Genomic DNA, 24133 nt, shown 5'->3' with positions numbered 1-24133 from the left:
ACCCACCACCCATTTGCGCACCCCACCACTCTTCATAGCTTGCAGCTGCCACTGGCATCTATGTGGGCACAAATGTAGTCGGAGGCTGTGGAGCGCTCACAGAAGGTAGCCCAGGTTATGATCTATACTGTTTACAGAGTCGAGGGAGAAACGGCTACCGACCGAAGGACTTTCTAAGGTGTCAGGATGAAATGCTCTATGCTCTAGTGAGTCTTCAGTTCTTTTCTGAATTGAAGGAGTGCTGGGACAAGTCTGGTGTTATGTGACTGTTGTTCCAGGTCTTGAGTGCATAGACAGAAAAGGCCTGCTCCAGATTTTTTGTTCTTTCTAATTTGTATTTAATTAATTCCAATATAGTGAGTGGTCTTCTGGCTTTGGGTGTATTATTATATGCCAGAGACGGTTGGTTTGCATTTAATAACGAACTTCGTCGTGTTCATCTGTGAGATGGTGCACTATCCTCGGAGAAGTTCAAAAGGGGAAAACTGTTGGGCTGTGTTGAGGGAGCAAGGTAAATTGCTATTGTGAGTTAATCCAATTTCACAAAGAAATTTACAGCTACTATTTTTCCACAGGATGGATGAATTTGATGGTACAAGGAAGTCCACAAAAATACGAGATGAGTGGTTAGCCAGGTCTGTGTGTGGTGACGATGTTAAGGTCATGATCCACGATGATGGATGAGATAATTATACAATTTGTGACAGCACACCTTCTGTTAACTAAAGAACAGTTAAGTGAGCAGGATTAGTTACATCGTGGAATGAGGAGCTTGGGATACGTTTACTTTAATGAGATTAGAGGGACATGCCCGCCTCATCAAAGTGTGAATTTTTAAAATTTCCTGAAACCCTTGTGCAGGAAAGTTCTAGGTTTGTTTTGTGGTGAAATCGTGACTTGGAAATGTGTATGTTTAAAGGACGTGTGGAGGGAAGTAAGTTTGCGATCTCTGTTAAAAGCACGATTGAGGAGGTTTTTGTTTTCTCGTTTTTTAAACTTTGTTTTTTTGTAGTGTTTAACATAGAATATTTGACTTCCAGAGTCTTAGTACCTACACATATTTTGCAGTAATACATTTATCAATAACAATTCCCCAACCCCTCACCCATCCACTTGCTACTCATGTCATTCTGCATATGTACCCAGTAGGTGCATAGTCAAATTATACAGAAGTAAATGGTCCAGGCTCTAGCTCCTGCCTCTATCTTCAAATGTCCCCCTTAGCCTGCCTGCTGCGATCTTAGCCTGTTCCCCATGTGTATCAAGCCCCCTGTCTTCGCTGGTCATGTCCCAGACCTTACCGGGGCATCTAGTTTGCTCACTCCCATCTCTGTTTTTCAAATGGCGCTCCACAACTAAACTTGTTAATTCTGCATTCTCTGCTCACCCAGCTTACTCACTTGTATCTATGGTTTCACGCAAACCAGTCCACATTCCCGCCCATACTGCCACATTGTTCTCTAATTTCTCAACCCACTTCCACAATTGGTGAGTTTGTATTGTATTGTAATTGCATTTATACAGCGCTTACTACCCCTGACGAGGCGCTGAATCGCTTCTTTGGTGAGTAGCACGCTACTCTGGGACCCATAAAGGATTAGTGTTGAATTAGTATAGTGAAATATGAAAGTAATTAAAGTGGTGTATGTAAACAGATCAACATCAAAGTGAGTTTGGTGGATAAAGGTGGGTTCCAATGAGGACGTTTGGCAAAAAAAATATTTCAAGTGGGTGAGTTCTTAAGATAAAACATCAGACTTCCTGACAGGCAGATATCAACTCCAGCATTAAGTTTTTGGGAATCATCATAACTCCTTCTAAACTTTTGTGCATATATTAGAGACTACAATTATTGATTATTGTATATTTTTTTATGTCTTTTTTATATAAATTTTGCACTTAATTGAACATGTTTATCAATTTTTATCAATGTGATTAAATTTTATATGTGATCATAATAATTGGTTTTATTATTTTCTTTTATTATTTTCTTTTACTTGTGTTTGTCATCTGTTATACGTAGTTTTTGCATTACCTACATTACCTTTGCCTGGATACTATATTTTGCTGTTTATTGCTTTGCCCTGATCCAGGAATCATATTTTAGTCAGGGGGTCCCTGTTTATCGCCTCTTTGTACAGTGGATAGTGCATGTATGTTTGTGAGGGGGAGCAGGGGCGGCTCTATGCTCATGGCGGCCCTGGGGAGGGAGCGTAGGTAGAGGGCCCCCAGAGGAACGCAGGCGCAGAAGCCAGAGAAGAGGGGGGGGGGGGGGTCAGGGTGTTTGGAAGTGGAACAGAGCCGGAGGCCACCAAATCCCTGCCAGGGGCCGCCACGCAAATATGTATTATATTAAGGATATATATTGGCGTGGCGGCCCCTGGGGTTTGGCGGCCCTTGGGGTTTGGCGGCTCTGTGCAGGTGCACAGCTTGCACATGCCGAAGGCCGCCGCTGAGGGGAGTGATTCAATGCAGGATTTCAGTGAGTGAAATTTCCATGTGAAATATCCTCATTAGATTTGTCTGACAATTTAATTGAGAGCCTTGAATTTTGTGTCATCCGACATGAGGAACATGGAGTAGAGATGATATCTGGTCACCGTGAGGAAGGAGAGGCAGTGCTGGCTAGATCGGCATGGCCTTGAATTTCATCTGTGTGTATTGGTATAAGGAACTAAAGAGATCATACATACTACAGAGAAAGACGGTTAAACGTCTAATTGGTAAGAGTGGGTAAATGGTTGTGAGACTGAGATGTCGGTGTACTATACTTGTGTCAACAGCCAGAGACTCCTTTTGGTAGAGGTGGTGATTGGATTGGCCAGGCTTTCATTCAAGGTGCTTTTGATTTTAGCTACTATTTGTAGTGCCTACTCCTTTACAATTTGTCGAAGACCGCTGTTTCAATTTGAAAGCTGATGTTCAGGGACTGAATAATTATGTCCCTGTTATAAATGCTCTCGTGCAATTTGCATTTCTGATTATGATAAGCGTTAGCCATAAGTTTTTTTCCGTATTTATATTGTGGTTCTGAGAGATGTTCAATAGGAGACAGAATGTATTTTCCCAGACACTAGTATATTGGAAGTAGAAAGTTATGTTATTATCACTTCTGCTGTTTTTGTTTGTAGTATTTATTTGCAAATATCTGTTCAGGTTTGTAGCAAATATTATTAGTTTTTTAATATGGAGTCTTTAAATGTACCTGCTGTCCTATGTCTTACAGCCAGCATGTTTGATTCGCACTGAATAAAATAAAGAGCAAGGAGAGATGGAGAGGGGAAATTATTGAAAGTTGGTAGTTGGCAGTCTAAGTTTCCATATGAGCAGAGAAGTCATGTCAGTAAAGTTGCGAGTGCTGCTGGTAGTCGGGGTGGAGAAGTAGATAACGCTTAAATATGCGCATCGTTCTTTTCAACAAGGGTCTTGACAAAGAGGTTGTTCTTGGAGTGCAATAATCGTAACTGGGTGGGAAGAAATTACCTAAATAGGAACATAGCTAGTCAAGGTAGATCATAACAGAGCTGCACTAGAACATCTAGCACAGGTGTCTCCAACAAGAAGCTCATGAGCTACCAGCAGTTCTCCAGGTATCCGTGAGTATCTCTCCGGTGTGCAGACCAGCTCTCAAAGCTCTTACTTGGTTTAATTAGTGTATGTATACCAAAATTAAAAAGTATGTATTCAAGACAAAAATGTGTGTATTTTCACAACTTATAAACTGCTATCTGTAGAAAAATTGTTGAATTTTCAAAATATGCTTAAAGCTATTATTTGAGTTAACAAGATGTATTACCCATATTTATACTTTGGTGCCAGGGGGGTTGCAGCTATGGTTTTTAAGTACTACCCATGTAATATTTCATTTCAAATTGTCAAAGTCTTTCTTACATTACAGCTGGAAACCATGCTGACACTCTTGTATGGGGTGTTTTACTCAAGATGATTTTCATTGAACATAAGTAGCTCTTGTAACAGAAAAGGTTGGACACCCCGAACTAGCATATCAATTAAGTGTAACTGAACTGCAACAAAAGCATATGTGAACTGATTCATACTGCATAAGCCCAAAACGCATCTCCACCAGGGGAGTACGCGAACAAAGTGATAGCACAGAAGTGATAGCACAGAAGTGATAGCACAGAAGTGATAGCACAGAAGTGATAGCACAGAAGTGATAGTACAGCAGTGATAGTACAGCAGAGAACTGATGTAGTATAACCATAACACACAACTGATATACAATGTGTATATGTTAACTGAGTCATAGAGCAAAACTGAGCTGCGCCAAGGGCATAAGTGAGCAAAGCTATGGGCCTTACTAAGCTGCAACAAAGATTGTGGCGGGTGTGACTGAACTGCACTATTGGCAAATATTGCCTGAGCTATAGGGCGTAACCGAGCTGTACTAGGAGTAAAACAAGCCTGCCTCCAAGCTCACTTAAGCTTCATCTGGGGCATTCTTCACTGTGGCTTCGAGAGTACATGAGATTTAGCAGCACTGGAAAACTAGGACACATTGAAATTTCAGCAATGGGAATTGGGTTGAAATACCAAGTTAGCCAAACTGCACCAGGAGCAGAAATTAACTGATTCTTCCAGGCATAATTACACTGTGCATACCTGAGCAGAGCCGGAACCACAGTTGAGCAGCTTTCCACTATACACTAGGAGCCTGAGTCAAAAAGTTTACTACTTGTTTGCTTATTCACAAAATCCGAGTAGTACAAAAAACAGTAGCAAGTCCTGCACGTCAATTGGCCAACCACTAGTACTGCAATTCCCTTCCATAGAAATTAAAGGAGGTAGGGAATTTTAAATAAAACCCGCATGGAAAATAAAATTTAAGTTGAATTCTAAATAAATATAATTTACTGTAAAAATACATAACATAGTACATATTTAATTTTATAAAATTTGAGTGCCTTATTTTTATAAATGAATGTACCAATAATATTATTAAAATATAACTAAATCAATTGTAGTTCTTCACTTCACTTTTAATATGTATTATTGCATAATAAAGTATTTTCTTTTTTTAGGTATTGTATTGTATTGTATTGTATTGTAATTGCATTTATATAGCGCTTACTACCCCTGATGAGGCGTCAAATCGCTTTTTAGGCGAGTAGCACGCTATTCCGTGACCCATAGAGGATTAGTGTTGAATTAGTATAGTGAAACATGCAAGTACATTATAAGTGGTGGATAGGTTAGCAAGTTAATTGGATTTGGAATGATAGCAGAAGGATAGAGAAGGACAAAGGTTTGTATTTATATAGCGCTACAAAGGATTAGTGGTGAATTAGTATGGTGAAATATGAAGTAATTTCAGTGGTCGATATTAATCAGTTACTTGGAGTGAGAAGTATAGCGGAGGGATAAAAGGGGACGAGAGATTTGCATTCATATAGCACTTGTTACCCCTGATGGGTGTTGAAGCGCTTATCTGGCGAGTAGTATTTTATATTTTGTTCTACATTCAAAATATATAAAATTTTAAAAATGTATATTAATATATAGCATAAAAGTTTTTATATTTATTTTCAAGTTCAAACAACCTTTTATTCTTCCCCAGGGGGAGATCTCAACCCCATCTGTGGAGTCTCCCCACGGCAGTACTAAATTTGTAATACATTAAGCACGAGTGCCCAAACTTTTGTTTAGAAGCCTGCAGCAGGCGCTGTCGAAGGTCAGGATGCCAAATATTAAGGCTGCATTACCTTGATATAATCCCATGCCTCCTTAATCACCACCAGGCACTCCATCGTTCTTTATCTCACTGTTTCAGGTTCCTTTTCATCCCTTTATCACGTTTTTACTATTTTTCTCTTCATCCTTTTTTCTCCCTGTGTGTTTTCCTCTATTGTGTGGGTGAAAGTGTGATGAGGAAAAAAAAGTGCTGTGCCCAAAATAAGTGCTGGCGGGCCTCACCTGCTAGCACTTGCTCAAATTGGCTTACTCAAAAACACCAATGGTATGGTCAGATGTCCCCACAATTAGGACTACGGAAAATGTATCCACCAAGTGAATTCCCCAGTGTTATAAGTGCCATTGGGGACTGTAAATGTTCACAAATCATGACTGTGTCAGAGGAAATTATACCCTTTTTCGCTTCTGTGTTTAACTAGGGTATGCAATAATGTTTTGTGAATGTGGTCTGAAGTTAGTAGTGTGGGATAAAGAGGTAGCCTTGCATTTGCTCATTCAGACCCTAAGAAATGTGCAGTTAGGAAAAAAGTGGTGGCTGAGTGAAAGGTGAATAGCACCAAACTGCTGACATTTTCAACTGTTTCTTTTTTGATGTGAAGTGTTTTGAATTAACCTTGAGATGCCAATATTGCACCATCCTCCATTGCAAAGGGCTGCCGTAGACTGTTTTCAGAGCTTCATTTGGCCTGGCACGACTGTTCTTTAACTTGGCAACATATTTAACCACACTTAGTACTTTCCATGTTCAAGTCTTTCCAGTTTCTATTTTTCAGCCTATGACAGTTTAATAAAATGATCCGGCTGCACTTTTAATACACACTGGAACGGAAAGGGCCTTCGGATTAAAAATGATCAAAAGAGCTTTGTTTCATTAACCTGAAGAGGACGTGACCTGTACTTCTGCTGTGAAAAGTGGGAAAATGTATAGTTCGTAAACCCGCACAACGTCCTATGGCAATTACCACAAATGTGATTCAATCAGTTTCTCTATTGAAATTGCTCCTATTTTCTCAACATGGTAACATTAATGTGTCCATGGTTGAGTAATGGGTTGGACCATTGGGTATCAGACTGAAGTGATCTTGGACTATCAGTGGGACTTGCACTGGCAAATTTGGCAGCAAGTTGGTCCTTCAGACATTCCTATGAATTAAAATATGCTTGCGTACTGCAACTCTCTTGGGAGAGGATGTAGTCCGTCAGCTAGACTGCCAACTTTGGTGCTGGAAAGCAGGGTTTGAGCCTCTGGGTCGCGTCCACATCCTGTGATTCTGGGCAAATCACCTAATCTCCCCTTGCCTGAATGTGTAACATAACTAACTGGTGCTCATGTAAAGTGCTGCAATACCTTTGGGTCGAGTTCACGCTATATAAATCTGCATTTAAAAAAACTAAAAAAAACTCTCACTCATGTATTACTATTATCTGGGCAGCCAAACAAAAAGTTGCTAAAGTTGTGTGTAAAAAAAGAAACATCCCATATTCGGAATACACAGGTATGTTTGGTAAATCGGAACAGTCCAGGAGTATGGGGGAGCTGGCACTGAATGTGGGCAACACAGACAGGGTGAGGCTTGGTGTGTTGCCTTTGTAGTGAGTTGGGTTGGTGCACTGTTTTACTTCTAAGGTGTTGACTAGACAGTTATGGGCTTCGTTCATGGGAGAGGCTAGGCTGCTCTTTCGATTACAGATATCTGCCTCAGTCTCCCATCTGCTACAGGAATTTAATTTGCTTAGGATCTTTTAAGCGTATTGAGTTTAAAGCATTGCGCTCTGCGAGCCATTTTAGAATCTCATGGTCTCGCTTAAACTCGGCATGCTCCCGTGCGGGGGTACAGGAGAAACGGCGTCGTAATGGCGTCTTCCCTCGTTGTTTACACTGCATCAGTGTAAGACCGTAACGGCGTCTTCCCTCGTTGTTTACACTGCATCAGTGTAAACAACGAGGGAAGACGCCGTTACGATGCCGTTTCTCCTGTACCCCCGCACGGGAGCATGCCGAGTTTAAGCGAGACCATGAGATTCTAAAAAGGCTCGCAGATCCCCGAACCCCACAGTTAAGTAGTAAAGAACTCCAGATAGGTTTTCGTCTACCGGGAATCAAGATACTTCTAAATCATGTAGTACACGCAACTACTCTACAACCAGTTATTTAGACCCCTGACGAAGGGGTTCAAACCCCGAAATGCATTGGGTTGTATATATAACTGTGTTTTGTACCAATTGATTTATGAAAAGTGTATGAAGAAAATACAGCAACTGTGTATTATTCGTGTATGAATTGTATTGAAACAAATATTGCTCATTCAATTTGTGATAAATCGTATAACAAAGAATACGCATTAAAAATTGTGTCAATTTGAAAAATTTGAAATTTTTTTATTTAGTAAGTGCGCGCTAGAGTCCTGGTGATCTAGTGATCCCAGGCCATATTCATCATTTTGCCTATAACTTTGGCATTATTTGACCAATCTTCATGCCATTAAAAAAAAAAAAAAAAAAGTATCAAGGTAGATTCTGGTTGTCTTAGAAAGTTTGATCCGTGTAGTGGGAACTTAGAATTTGGGGTGCGAAATAAGGGTGCGTTTGTAATGTTAATTCCCATAGGAACTTTTAGTCAAACTTACAGCCCGAACCGCTGAACTGACTTATTTTGTATTGCCTATTTAGTGTAAATCTGTTTAGTAGTTTTTTAGAAATTTAAGCTGAAAATTATAGTGATATCTCTGGCGTGGATATTTCGCAACGGTTTTGCAATTACTCGCGAATGCACACGCCAACGGAAATGCTCTGATTGGCTGGACGCAACCTGAACAGAAAGTTGCGGCTGCCATTTTATCTATCGGGAACTGTTCCCAGGGTTAAAAATGTGTGTGAAAGCCCACATAAGGGGTCAGTGGAGATACTCTGACTCCATTGTTAAGAAATGGGGGTGTTAGTGGCACAAGTTTGTGTCCACATTTTTTTTTTTAAATCGCGCTTGATATTTGTGACGACGCGACCGTCGCGGGGACATTCCGACTATCAATGTCGTCGCAAATATTAGTGGAAATATAAAACAAGCATTGGAAATGCAATAGGTCTCGCACCATTAGAGTTAGTGCTTTTAGAATTGTTTATGGGTTTTTTTTGTAAATGTTTAGCATTTTTGTTTCCTGTAGCCAATGCTAAGGTATTACAAATAAAAAAAGCCATAAACATTTCTAAAAGCTCTAACTGAAATGGTCTGAGACCTATTGCACTGTGTGAGGGTGAGGGGTTGAGGGTGAGTGAGGGTGAGGGTGAGGGTGGGTGAGGGTGAGTGAGGGTGAGGGGTTGAGGGTGAGTGAGGGTGAGGGGTTGAAGGAGGGTGAGGGTGAGTGAGGGTGAGGGTGAGTGAGGGTGAGTGAGGGTGAGTGAGGGTGAGGGGTTGAGGGTGAGTGAGGGTGAGTGAGGGTGAGGGGTTGAGGGTGGTGAGGGTGAGTGAGGGTGAGGGGTTGAGGGTGAGTGAGGGTGAGGGGTTGAGGGTGAGTGAGGGTGAGGGGTTGAGGGTGAGTGAGGGTGAGGGTGAGGGGTTGAGGGTGAGGGGTTGAGGGTGAGTGAGTGAGGGTGAGGGGTGTATGTTTCAGATAGTGCATGCAGTCCTGTGTGGAGATCCCTATATAGTTCAAATTTATTTTTAGGGATAGTTGCCCAGAGGATCTAATAAAAGGCTAGCTTAAATGGTTTTGGTTTTACTTTAAAAGTATGGAGCCAGTTGATTACAACAATCAGCCGAGGGTTGATAGTCTCTAATGGCGGCCTCTGGGCCCATATAGGGTTTTATTGGACTTATTGCCAGACTCTGCTATCCTCGCCTTAAAATTTGCTTTTTTGGCTAGTTGTACTTCTGAATAATATTTTTTCTAATGCTGCCTTATAAGTCCTTTTGAACACAATGTTGTAATTGCTCTACCATTGTCTCTAGAAGTTTACAGTGCATCTTGGGGGGGCGCTAGAGGGCGCCAAGCAAGATGGCCACACTCGAGTGAGGCTCTTGCAGTTCGGGCGATTCACCCCGTAATTTATCCTGGTTATTGTGCTCCTCTAAATACCAAACGTATAAATGTAAGCATCGGAACTTGGAGGCGGTATATTTCGCTGTGATCATTGCTTTTACCTCTTGACGGGACTGAGGAATCTGCTGCTGACCTCCGAAGCCGTGAATGTACAAAATGGTGGCGCTGCGGACCTGAGGCGGGGAACTGTGCGTCGCCGTGGAGATCGCTAGGGACGACTCACCCTCTGTTTTGTGCTGCCCGGGGGGCCCGAATGTACAGCAAGCCCTGCTACTGACTGCGGAAGAGAGTCTGCTGGTCCCGCTCGCGGCAGGAACTTTTACCGTGAGACGTGCGGTTTGGAGCTGCGAGCCGATGAAGAGGTAGGCAGGCACTGCGGAGCTGGGCCGGAGACCCGGGGGCGATAACCAGAACAGCTAGCGGACTGTATTTGAAGTCCCCCAGGGCCGATAACACTCGCTGCCAAACATCGGTAGTGCGTAAAAGTGAACGACGCCCTGCCGGCACGTAGAGCGCTCTGCCGGGTACCCTGGAGTCCCTATCTGACCTGCATGCACTCCGGGACCGGGACGGCTGCTTTGGAGGAACGCCCTAAGAGGAGAATGGAAAAGGATTTAGTGGATGCGGCGAGGCGACAGAACACCGTGTGAAACTGCACTGGCCCCATCATTGGGAGTGCGATGAGACTGTACAGATTCCGTAGGTAACGTTTAGCGCTTGTGCTACTGCGGTGTTATGCATTATTATATTTCAAAAAGCTTTGAAAGGATTGGCTGAATCAAAACAACCCAATCTGTCCAGAACTTTAAAAAAAAACACATTTCCAGGGGGTTTGAGGCAATGTCTGCAAACTGCGGGCAGAGAGAATGTGCGAAATGTAAAGCATGACACGGCGGGCAGGGGAGGGGGCGGAGCCGGGGTGTGGGAGGAGTGCGGGAACAGACGGCGAGGGGAGGAGAGTAGGAGGAGGAGAGTAGGGGAGGCACGGCCTAGCGGCCGTGCAATCAAGAAGTGAGGGGGCGGGAGAGTAGGCAAGGCAGGCGGCTGGGGGCATGTGCACGCGCTTTTAAGCTCAATGCGCATGCGCATTGAGCTTAAAAGTCACGGGCACTGCAAGGAATCGCCACGATTCCTTGCAAGTTGGACAAAGAGTGGATAAGCCCCCATAGTCTCGCTTGCTCGATGCGCATGCGCATCGACAGGCGAGACCTAAAAAATCAGTGAATTAATAATATGCATTGTTATAGAGATATTGAGATTCGGAGAAATGTTTTCATAGAGTTATTTATATCGTGAGTAATCTACTGTGATGGTTAGCATTAATTAAATAGTTATAATTTCTTAAGTCGAGCCTGTCCCATTCCGCAGGAATGGATAGGGGCGAATTTTAGTGTTGCATCAGGAAAGATAAACCAGCCGGTGGATTACCACAAGTGCATGTGATCGTGAACGCGCATCCACCTGCTGGTTTAGCTTTCCTGATGCAACTCTAGGGATCCGCTCCGCCCCCTGCTGCACGCGCTTTCCATCCACCTGCCTCGAGCGCATCCACTTCAAAGCCATCTGTTGCTCGGCCTCACTTCTCCACTTCTCCTCCCCCCTAATTACATCCCTGTTCACGGCCGCGAGGCCGTGCTTCAAAGGGATCCGCAGTCCCGCTGTCATTAATCTGGGCTTTTGCTTAGAGGCAGTGATGCTAAAAGAGTGGGCGTTCCTCGGGGGAGACTCGCACCGCAGCTGCATTCCTTTTACCGCGTGCGCACCACTTGCAGGACGCCCCCTTGCCCTGTAACCAGGCCTGTGGCTGCCTCTTGTCCAGCTGCTCAAACCAGTGCCCCCTTGCCCCCCACGCGCACCTCTCTCTGGATACGTCTGCCTTCATGAGCCCCCTTGTGTCATACCCGGAGAAAGCCCCCCACCCCCCCTCCTCCTCAGTCCGTGCTATTCCGAGGAATCCAAACACTTTGCCCAAGATCACCAGACATCGCTCCACACTGCATCCGAACGTCACTCCCAGTGCCCCAAATCGACCTCTCCACCTCAAAGCCTGTCGCCGCCTCCTGGGACCCGCCACTGCCTGCCTCAACAACACTGCGCTCCGAATCCCCTCCGCAATCCGCGGCCCCCCAGCAGCCAGATAAACATTCCTCCCTTACAAATACAAGCACCACCCCTGTACGGAAACCTCCCGCACTCCCTCTGCTGTATGAACTGCCACACCATTCACCCATGGAAACCCGCACCCAAACTCAACCCCTCCCTCCCCCGTCTTCGTGCATTAAATTACCCTGTAGTACGTCCCCTGCCTCCCCAGCTGGGCACATATCCGTGGGCCGAGCCTGGCAAAAACATCCATCCTCTTGTGAATAGCACCAAAACTGCTGATCTGCGTTTCCCAGCACTGCACATACCTGACCTGCATTGATAACTCTCCCCACCACACTCCAAAAACCACACTCCAAAAATCACCTCCCTACCACACTCCAAAAACCACCCGATCGTGCCTACTCGTGCAAACACCTCCCCCTCACATAACATCCATTCGGGTTCCCATGCAAAACATACTATCTGCAATGTAGATCGCAGGAAGACTGGGCTTTGAACCACCATCCAATGACACAAGCTGTTCTCCGAACCCTCTCACCATACGGTTTGGAGCCAAAATCGCAATCACTTCTTGGGCAGAGGACGGACACCCTTACCCCTCACCCCACCATAGACACACTCCCACAACATGAAACGGTCTTCCAACGACATACTCGTTTGTGATAAGGCCACCAGAATTTCGAATTGCCTCAATAGCTAGTCTTCCCCTGCTCACTCTTATGGAGCTTTACTGTCGCCTACGATGATGATTACAGAACGCATGTTGAAAGTGTGTCTCAGCCTTTGCTTATTTCAGCACCTGGCAACAAATCCTAAAGCCTGAAAGTGAAAGCAAGTGGCTTCGGCACATCAGCTCTCCACGCAGAACTCGTGCATGCTGACTACGCACATCTTTGTATTACTGTGTGAAAACACAGATAAGAAGCTTTAGAAGGGCTCGTGGTTTATTGTATCAGGCCAGTGGAAGGAGAACCTACGGCTGTAAATCCTTTGCAGTTTTATTTTCTCCAAGCAGCGGGTCATGACTCAACAGCCTTGATGTGCATTTGCTGTAAAGCACTGACCTTACCAGGCAGGGTTGCTTTCCGCGATTCATAGTCACATGGCAATCAGCGCGTGCTCTTTGGGGACAGGGGGTTTCTAACATGTTAATCAAGCCTTTAGCATGCCCTGCCCACTTCTCATAAGGTAGTCACATCGAGGGTCTCTCACATGCACTGGGTTCACTTTATCTGCAGGAACGGTTACAGTGGCTTGTGAAAGTTATGCTTAGGATTTACTGGTGGGAAGTTTTTTTATATGTAAAATAATGCAGCTCACAAAGTGATAAACACTATTGGTTAGAATCAATGGGACAGCTAGGTTTGCTCTGCCAAACCACTGCAATTTCCCTTACTGAAAACATCAACAGCTGCTATTGTTTTCAAAGGTGCTCAAAATATCTAAAATCGCCCTCACTCTATCGCCCTCACTCTGTCTATCGCCCTCACTCTGTCTATCGCCCTCACTCTGTCTATCGCCCTCACTCTATCTATCGCACTCACTCTAGAACTATGTGGAGACGCTGAATCCTGTTACCAACTCCTTCTATATTGTCATTCGTTGACTGCTATTACTTTCTATATGTCATGTTGTTCACTTGTCAGTCTCTAACTGTAAAGCGCTCTGTTACCTTCGGGTCTTGCTAGCGCTATAGAAAACTTCTAAATAAATAATAAATAAAATAATAAATCTATCTGTCGCACTTTATCTATCTGTCGCCCTCACTCTGTCTATCGCCCTTACTCTATCTGTCGCCCTCACTCTAACTATCGCCCTCACTTTATCGCCCTTACTCTATCTGTCGCACTCACTTTATCTCTCGCACTCACTCTGTCTATCGCCCTTTATCTATCTGTCGCTCTAACTCTATCCCCCTCACTCTGTCTATCCCCATCACTCTGTCTATCCCCATCACTCTGTCTATCCCCCTCACTCTGTCTATCCCCCTCACTCTGTCTGTCCCCCTCACTCTGTCTGTCCCCCTCACTCTGTCTATCCCCCTCACTCTGTCTATCCCCCTCACTCTGTCTATCCCCCTCACTCTGTCTATCCCCCTCACTCTGTCTATCCCCCTCACTCTGTCTATCCCCCTCACTCTGTCTATCCCCCTCACTCTGTCTATCCCCCTCACTCTGTCTATCCCCCTCACTCTGTCTATCCCCCTCACTCTGTCTATCCCCCTCACTCTGTCTATCCCCCTCACTCTGTCTATCCCCCTCACTCTGTCTATCCCCCTCACTCTGTCTATCCCCCTCACTCTGTCTATCCCCCTCACTCTGTCTATCTGTCGCCCTCACTCTGTCTATCTGTCGCCCTCACTCTGTCTGTCGCCCTCACTCTGTCTATCTGTCGCCCTCCCTCTGTCTATCTGTCGCCCTCCCTCTATCTATCTGTCGCCCTCACTCTGTCTATCGCCCTCACTCTGTCTATCGCCCTCACTCTGTCTATCGCCCTCACTCTGTCTATCGCCCTCACTCTGTCTATCGCCCTCACTCTGTCTATCGCCCTCACTCTGTCTATCGCCCTCACTCTGTCTATCGCCCTCACTCTGTCTATCGCCCTCACTCTGTCTATCGCCCTCACTCTGTCTATCGCCCTCACTCTGTCTATCGCCCTCACTCTGTCTATCCCCCTTACTCTGTCTATCCCCCTTACTCTGTCTATCCCCCTCACTCTATCTGTCGCCCTCACTCTATCTATCTGTCGCCCTCACTCTATCTATCTGTCGCCCTCACTCTATCTATTTGTCGCCCTCACTCTATCTCTTGCACTCACTCTGTCTATCACCCTTTATCTATCTGTCGCTCTAACTCTATCGCCCTCACTCTATCTATCCCCCTCACTCTATCTATCCCCCTCACTCTATCTATCCCCCTCACTCTATCTATCCCCCTCACTCTATCTATCTGTCGCCCTCACTCTGTCTATCTGTCGCCCTCACTCTGTCTATCTGTCGCCCTCACTCTGTCTATCTGTCGCCCTCACTCTGTCTATCTGTCGCCCTCACTCTGTCTATCTGTCGCCCTCACTCTGTCTATCTGTCGCCCTCACTCTATCTATCTGTCGCCCTCACTCTATCTATCTATCGCCCTCACTCTATCGCCCTCACTCTGTCTATCGCCCTTACTCTATCTGTCGCGCTCACACTATCTATCGCCCTCGCTCTATCTATCTATCTATCTATCTATTGCCCTCACTCTATCTATTGCCACCACTCTATCTATCGCCCTCACTCTGTCTATCACCCTTACTCTGTCTATCTATCGCCCTCACTCTATCTATCTATCTATCGCCCTCACTCTATCTATCTATCTGTCGCCCTCACTCTATCTATCTATCTGTCGCCCTCACTCTATCTATCTGTCGCCCTCACTCTATCTATCTGTCGCCCTCACTCTATCTATCTGTCGCCCTCACTCTATCTATCTGTCGCCCTCACTCTATCTCTTGCACTCACTCTGTCTATCACCCTTTATCTATCTGTCGCTCTAACTCTATCGCCCTCACTCTATTTATCCCCCTCACTCTATCTATCCCCCTCACTCTGTCTATCTGTCGCCCTCACTCTGTCTATCTGTCGCCCTCACTCTGTCTATCTGTCGCCCTCACTCTGTCTATCTGTCGCCCTCACTCTGTCTATCTGTCGCCCTCACTCTATCTCTGTCGCCCTCACTCTATCTCTGTCGCCCTCACTCTATCTATCTGTCGCCCTCACTCTATCTATCTGTCGCCCTCACTCTATCTATCTGTCGCCCTCACTCTATCTATCTATCGCCCTCACTCTATCGCCCTCACTCTGTCTATCGCCCTTACTCTATCTGTCGCGCTCACACTATCTATCGCCCTCGCTCTATCTATCTATCTATCTATCTATTGCCCTCACTCTATCTATTGCCACCACTCTATCTATCGCCCTCACTCTGTCTATCACCCTTACTCTGTCTATCTATCGCCCTCACTCTATCTATCTATCTATCGCCCTCACTCTACCTATCTGTCGCCCTCACTCTACCTATCTGTCGCCCTCACTCTACCTATCTGTCGCCCTCACTCTACCTATCTGTCGCCCTCACTCTATCTATCTGTCGCCCTCACTCTATCTATCTGTCGCCCTCCCTCACTCTATCTATCTGTCGCCCTCACTCTATCTATCTATCGCACTCACTCTTATCTATCGCATCACCACAACATCACTATGCGCTACCACAGCATCACTGAACGCCACAGCATCACTCGTCGCCACCACAACATCACTCAGAGCCACCAAAGCATCAATCTGTGCAACCATTCAACAACTGGTTCAAATATGTTCTCCCAATATTTCAAGCTTTATTGCAAATGTCACAAAAAGATGTTAATATTTCACTGCTGTTCTAGGATTTTCGTCACAATAAAATACACTGAACATAATCTTCACAAAAGTTATTTCCAAAAGTTTAAGCTATTGCCATTATAAATTACAATAACTTTTATTTAGGTATTAATTATTTAAAAAAGTTAAGTCATTGTTATTTGTAAAGTCAATACATCTAAGACGTAAATACAACACATATTGCATTACAAATGCTATAGGTGTCACATTTGCGAAAGTTAAAACTATTGGCATTGTAAATGACAAAGCTATTAATTTCGCTATTTTCAAAACCAACACATAAATAAAAAAATTGTCATTTGCAATACCAATAGCGCAAACTTTCCTAATGCGAGACCTATTGCATTGTAAATGCTTGTTTATGTGGTAATGGCTATTGAATCCCTGCTTTTGTTTTCTGTTTTTGCAACGTGTCCGGGGGGGATTGGGATTACCAACGTCATTGTGATCGCCAGAGTCACCACGAAAAGATAAAATCGTTTTTTAGAGATGGGTTTTATAGAAACTCTCAAGAAAAGCATGTCTTTAGAGAATTCTGTAAGAAACCCCTAGTGTGTAAAATACTGTAGTATGTGTGGATATATGTGTGTTAGACTTTTTGGAAAAAGCGCAATTGTTGCAGTTAAAGATATCATTGCAATATTCCGAATAACTGAAAATGGAAAATTGGTCTGAAAGATGGTTTTTAAAGAAACGTAGTGAAAAAATCTGAGTTTAAACATGCTTTGAAAGAAGTATGTATGTAGTAATCTGTGTAGTGCAATGTTCAGAATGGATTTTTTACATATTATTTTTGGATGTGCTGGTGGTGATTGAATATCTGCTTTGTTTTCCGTTTTCTTAATGTGTTCGTGGGATCACGACGTCATCGTGAAGATCCCCCAAAAACTAAAGGAGAAAAAAACCTTTATTAAAAAAACTTTGCAGTGTGTTCGTGCCAATTGCACTCATAGAATCATACAGGCACTACATATGCAATCATACAATCACCAAGGCACTACTCATGCACTTATGTATTTACCCAGATATTACAAACTCGATCGATCAAGATAAACATTTTTTTTCGGTTCAATGAAACCTAAAAGTATACAGTGCCAAGACATTTTTTGAATACATAAAAATGTAATCGATCCAATCACATTTCATGCCAGTGCCATCAATTTATAAAATGCAGCTCTATAACCACAGTCAGACCCAGGGAGACAACCTCAAAGTGAGAACCCTTGCGGGTGCGCTCCTGAGGGTCAGTCATGTGACCCTGGTTATCTGTATTTGAATGTGGTGGTGGCTATTGAATTCCTCCTTTTGTTTTCAGTTTTTGCGATGTGTCCGGGGGTTCACGATTACCGACGTCATTGCGGTCAACGCAAAAAGATAAAATTGGTTTTAGAAATGTATTCAACAGTACACATTGAACAGAACATTACAAGTCATATAGCACACATTTGCCGTAGTCTTATGCTAACAACTTGCTCTCAACAGGATTTGGCAGCAAGATACACCAGAAACAAGCATACGATAGAGCACTTCATCCATACTGCTTTACACACACCAACACAACTCACGTATGCCACACAGGCAGCAACACCAGGACTAAACTAACTCTGATTACCAGCATAGGGAATATTGTCATTCTAAGACGTGTGAATAATTGACTGAAAGCCACTGACCATACCCCCTAACAAAAAAAATTACACACTTACAAAAATCATACAGCAAGATCTCATTGACCATGAGGCAGTTATCCAACTAGAGATGGTCCTGATAGCCAGAATGTATTATTGCATGACCACTCAGACTCGTCATAACTACATTATAACATATACTAAAAAACCTAAACCTATATCCATGGGAAATAGAAGCTTTGCACATTGGACAAATGCTGAACCATAGTAATATCCAGCATGGAAGTACCCATGAACAATGATTTCTAGACTTAAAGACCTTAGCAAATGCAGTGCTCATGAGCACCACAATCTAGGATTGAGAACCAGAGGTGTGACACTATTTGCTAGCCTGAAGCTATAATAATATCACTCGGCTTGGGCACACTCATTAACCTTGACTCATAGAAACTAAAGCACTAATGCTGTAATATTTAAGAACTCTTAGATAGTGAAATAAAAATGGCTGTACATAAGCACCCTTGCCTCATCTGGTATAGAAACTAGACTAGTTACACAGTCTGCTTTCGCCTTTGAACCAGAGAAATAAGTACAGGTCTGAGGTGATAACCGTGCTCCGGGAGACCGCTTCAGCAATTAATATTGATGAACTAGCTTAATAACCTTTAATTTTTCACATCAATGTTTACTCATACTGGCATGTACCCAAATAATGAAGAATAATTGTTCCTAAGGCTTCACTAAGATGCCACATGTGTATGCAGAAGGTATTGTAATCCAAGTAACAGTTTCTGGCAGTTAACTGTATTTAATCGTACTGACAACAATTCATTTAAAATTAGAAAGTACACCTAGGCTCTGACCTATCTACTGGCATGCAACCCTCTTGCAACCTAGCAAAGCAGGACATCCCCTGCCCCTCGCCCACACTGCACCCTTTTATGCATTAGACTGCCTCTCTTTCTCCCAATTCTTTACATGCTCGCCATCCACAGCAGAGGACCGCCCTGAGAACTTATGTATTCACTACTGATGCAAGAATACATGCAGAAGAAGAAGGTTTATTACAAATTAGCAATCAAGTTAAGGTACACCTCCCCAACCGGCTCAGATGGTGGCAGAGAAGTACCGACGGATAGAGCGGTGCTTCCCTCGTGTCCTGAGCCGCTGCCAGGCGGGGTGGAGCCTTGTGCTTCAACTATAAGGTGACATCTAAAACTTCTGTGAATAAAGGACACACCTAGGAAATCAGGTGATCTTTTTTCATGTTGCAGAAATGTTAACACGGTGTCACTTTTTATACCTTTCACTTCACCTTTTGCAGTAGCATTTTCATTATACCTCGGTCCTGATGAAAGCAATGGACTCTATAGTCCTTACATATTGCTGAAACATGTCGACCATCTTTATATTCAGGTAGATATTTTGTAAATCTACCTATTCTGCTCTTTTTAATATTGGTGGAGCAAGCATAGAACAGAATAAAGTTAGTCTTATTTCTGCTCCCTCACCCAATTTTATGTTTTCTCACTCACTTATCACACTTTTTCACAGCACTGCAAATCAGTCACCCTCTTCTTTTCCATTGATGGGTAGTTTGTGACACTCTACCACCTTTGACCACTACGAGGTTCTTAAGAGGTTATACCACCTGACCTTCCATTTGAACCATTGGTGTACCTACTTTGTGGTCAACAGGAATGCCAAATGATGAAGGGCGGTTCCGAGTGGTGACTGATGGGTATCCTGCTAGTGATCGCTGATATCCACCAATGTTCCTCCAAAACTGTTAGATGAGTAGGCACAGATCTTTGTTAGTTGAATGAACCACACATAGACTTTTTTAGACCCATTGACACTTTTTGTATTTTTGATACGAATCTCAGCGCAATGCTATGAAGATGCAGAATAACAACTGGGAAACCCAACCTCCTAAAGAAGTTTAGGTGTACGAGTATTAAATAAACAAGAATGTCAGTCACAGCAGTACAAAGGATCAGCATTAAAATCTGGTTCTCAGAGAAGAGTTTCTGGTCTTCTCCTCTATACAGGAGTAAATCTAAAATTGCTTAAATTAACATCCAAACTAAGAGTAAGATAGTTCATTAGTCTAGGGGATATAAAATTTCGGGGAACTGCAGAAAAATGCGGGTAAGTACAGGAAGTAAATGAAGGTGTCAGCATTGTAAAAGATCAGTCATGGGTCAGGGGAATTTTAAGAATTAGCCTAAGCCACACTAAGCAAGAATCAAGAGGAATAAGCTTAGAGGTCTATCCCTCTCAAAGTCCAAGGGAAAGTGGCTGTACTTTCAGACAATGTAGACTCCAGTTACTCACACCAAAATCACTCGGGTACCACCCCTCTGTTCGCATCATCAGGGGTTCCATTGTCCTTTTCATTCTCAAACTGTAAGCAGTGGCATTTGCGAAATGTCTCATACTGAATATGGGAACAACATCGTCCTTGTTCAACCAAGACATGTTGTAACATTGCTGAATACGACTCTTCAGTTAACGCTCTGGCTCTCCATGTTCCTAAGGTCTTTTTCCCAGGCTCTCTCTATCGTTAATGCAGTGTTGTATCTATTCTCAAACTAACAATGCGTGTGAATGCACTTGCGAGGGAAAAGTCATGTAAGCAGAAATTAAAAAACTGCCTAGTAAGGGCAAGTTTAAAATATTATAATCAATGGTGCACATTTAATATGCGTGTGCACATTAAACACAAATTAATTTTTGTCAGTACATTAGATTCATATTGTATATGGCATACAGTAAATCTTTAAAAACATATGTAAGTATGGCTAATAACTACATTTTATGTGAAATATACGTGCCACAGTAGTGTACACATTGCATAAATCCATTATTTCTACAGTAAGTGCATTCTATATATGTGAAGATGCTTTATAAGTCTTCAAAGAATACCTCATTTAATATGGTTAAGGCATACAGTGTTATGTATGCATTCTCAAATTCTACAGTGAATGCACTTTAATATTGATGTCAAGTGCTACATTTCATATTAATGTTGCTAAGTCACACAGGAAACATGTGCTAAGTCCACTTTTATGTTATGCATTTGTGACGTGTAAAGGTGGAGTCAAGTTTACGCTGTAACATCGCTGAATCTCCAAAACATTATGGGTCCTCTTAAAATCCCCAGTGCTCACACTCTACCACAGTGCTGCAAATGCCTAGCCTTGCACAGCTACCTTCCTATCATCACACTCTCCTGTTCCGAGAGAAACCTCTTGAGTTCAGCTAATGCAGATCATACAGAACTCTTAATCTCCAGCATCAAAGTTTTCGTCGGCATGCACTGTAAGCACCAGCTACGTGTCAGCATCTTCTTCTAGAGTGACTTACTAACCCCTAAACCTTTCGAAACTGCCCTGATTTAATTTGCAGCAAACTATCAACATATTTCTAGATTTGTCTTTGCTAAACCCTGCTGTTTTCTTATCTCATTCCATCCTATCACGTAATTTCCCCTAGCCCCGTCCTGTTTTGAAGTATGAGAGCCCCTGGCACCGCCTCTAATGATGCAAGTTACTCACTCAAAATATTTCCAGGACAAAACACCATCATACAACACATAGTGGTAGAATAATAATTTGTTTCTTACATTCCATAACCTCTTGCTCTGTCACCACTCGCTCTCCCATATATTCATTTCCCTGTCTATGCAGTAGCTTGCTGCCTCATTGACATGTTCACAAATCTTCTTACTTCCAAACAGTGCCCTGTAGTGTTATTGCACCCACCATACCCTAGAACAATCTTACAAATACCTACACAGAGCAGCAGCGTCCTACAGGCCTTCCCTGCAATGCCATAACAGGATCCTCGCCTAGCAAAAGTGTCTTCACTTTCCGGCCCCTGTGTCTTACTTACCCTCTCGTTCCACCACTTCCCCAGGCACCTTCAGTTTATTATTGATGATCGTTTTCACTGTTCCCTCAGTGCTTCCACCTGCCAGCAAGATGTGAGCGGGTTCACGTGTTTGAATCCTGGCTAGGCCCCTCAGCCTTCCATTTTTCTTAGGCTGGCAAAATCAAACACCATTTGTTAATAATAAAATTGTTTATTTACAGCGATGGGGCTCGGGGCAGAAGTGCAATGTGAAGCGCTGTATGCGAACCAATTATCAGTCTAATGACTAGTATATTGAGACAGTTATTTGCATAGAAGACTGCTTGAACCAGCTCTCCCAGCCCCCTTCGTACCTGCTTTAACACCCTTCCCACACCTCAACCACGGTCTCAATTAAGAAGGCTTTGAACGATAGGAAATCCATTAAATATTTTTATTTATTTCATTTTACTGGCCCTGGCCAGACTGTGTGAAACGGCGTGGCAGCGTCGCCCTCTACGCAGCATCCGGAGTGCGTGCCTGCCTGGAGCGGGGCGCGTGCTACGTAGTGTGCACGCGAGGGTGTTTACCTAGCTCAAAGAGACAAGAGTGCATAAATAGAGCATGTGTTTTTGTTGGGGGAAGGGTTGTGGTGAGGCACGACTGGCAAAGGCGGTTGGGGAAACAGGGGCAAGTCCGGCAGCGGACACTGTCGAGCAGTGTTCTGTGCAGCTGGGCAGCAGCGAACACAAGTTCACCTTTTCGAAAATAGTTATTGCAAATACCTCAAGAGTATTCTCTTCTTGTAGAGAATGTGCACAAGAATTAGGTGATACATTTAGCAGCGCCAGTAGGAATCTTGAAAGTTTATCTTTGATTTTTTTAGTTTGATATTCTATTGAATGAACAGGAAGTAAGTGACACAGGTAACTTGCAATAACAAAACGAACTAACAAATAGATATGTCGGAATTCTCTGTTATCTTGACTCGCCATCATTTCACAACTTGAAAGATATAGGCTCTGAGTTTTATGTCAAACACAAGAAAAAAGTGGAAAAGGAAGAAGGGTATCAGAAATTATGGCAGTATTGCATGTGAATACCACTCGATAATCATGAACTATAAACGTGCAATAACAGGTGTATTTCTTGACACAATTGGAGCAGAAACATATAGAGTAAGCCAATGTAATAAATACAATTTAATCCCATTATTATGGAGGTTTATTAATCTCTTCCTGTCTAGATGCTCATAAGTTTGTATAATGTGCTGGCTACTGCGTTGTATATGTAGGCTCGGAGTAAATGTTCTCTTTAATTTTGCAGATATTGATGAGTGTGCCCATGGACTTGACAATTGCCACCCGGATGCAATTTGCCAAAATACACCCAAGGCATACAAGTGCACGTGCAGGCCTGGCTACCAAGGCAATGGGACGACGTGTGAAGGTGAGTGTGCTGTAGCGTTGTCACAGTGTATTGGTGAACCTCAAAACTGACGTTTTTGGATTGAAATCGTCAATTCGTACTTTATCTTAGATAGATAAAGAGCGAGAGATGTTTGGTACAAACACCTCTCCTTCAACAGCTCCGTGTAATTTGAAAACATTAATTCTAATATCTTGTAGTTGTCCCATTCCGGATCATAAAGATTCGAAGTGGAAACTACAATCCCTCAGTACAGTAGAACTAAAACATGCACTAATTTTTGCATAGATACTAATTCATTGGATGCATGAATGGCTGGCTGACTGGTAATAAGAGTGCATGCATTTAGAATTGACAATATAAATTATTTACAGTTTGGTAAAATCATGATTTATGACAGATAAATGGTATATATTGTGTTCCATTGTTATGGTGCATCTTGAGGCACGCCGCGGCCAGGGCGACTGACGCTGGAATCTGGGGACCACGGTTCGATCCCCGGCTCCGGTGGCAGGTTAGTCCAGCACCATGTGACTCTGGGCAATAGCTCGCTTAATCTTCCCGACGGCCCCCCAGCGCCTAGAGACCCTTACGGGTGATTGTGCGCTTTACAAATGTGGACTTTACTTTTTTTAAAGTGCTTTCCCTTACTGGTACAACATGGTGTTTTAGATGGAAGAGTGTGTCCATAATGTGGCTTATACGGGTGGTATATGTTGTGCATGAGGACTGGAGTTGTGCTTTTTAGGTCTCGCCTTTACCATTCCGAAGGAATGGGAAATGGCGAGAATTCAAGTGCTCGAAGTGATTGTGAAACCACCGCTTTTTTTCGTGGCGTTTTCTTCGAGTGCACGTGGCCACAGGCACGCGCTTTTGGTCCATACACTTTCATGGCCATCTGTTCCTCAATGTCCCTCCCACCCTTCGTTTGATCTTGCCGCGAGTTCAGGCTAATG

The 24133-nt window shown here is 43.5% G+C and overlaps 1 protein-coding gene across 9 annotated transcripts in view; it reads left to right on the top strand.

Annotated features, from left to right (window-relative positions):
• The window catches only part of SCUBE2 (signal peptide, CUB domain and EGF like domain containing 2), a 676704-nt gene that overhangs the window by 16885 nt on the left and 635686 nt on the right, over positions 1-24133 (top strand). For all 9 annotated transcript variants that reach the window (XM_078680979.1, XM_078680981.1, XM_078680980.1 and 6 more), the window contains exon 2: positions 23076-23198. In XM_078680979.1, coding sequence (XP_078537105.1) covers positions 23076-23198 — 123 coding nt within the window. The remainder of the gene's footprint in view (positions 1-23075; positions 23199-24133) is intronic.

The sequence above is a fragment of the Lissotriton helveticus genome, chromosome 3_1 (genome assembly GCF_964261635.1).
Source record: "Lissotriton helveticus chromosome 3_1, aLisHel1.1, whole genome shotgun sequence".
NCBI lineage: Eukaryota > Metazoa > Chordata > Amphibia > Caudata > Salamandridae > Lissotriton > Lissotriton helveticus.
This window is presented reverse-complemented; position numbering and strand designations above follow the sequence as displayed.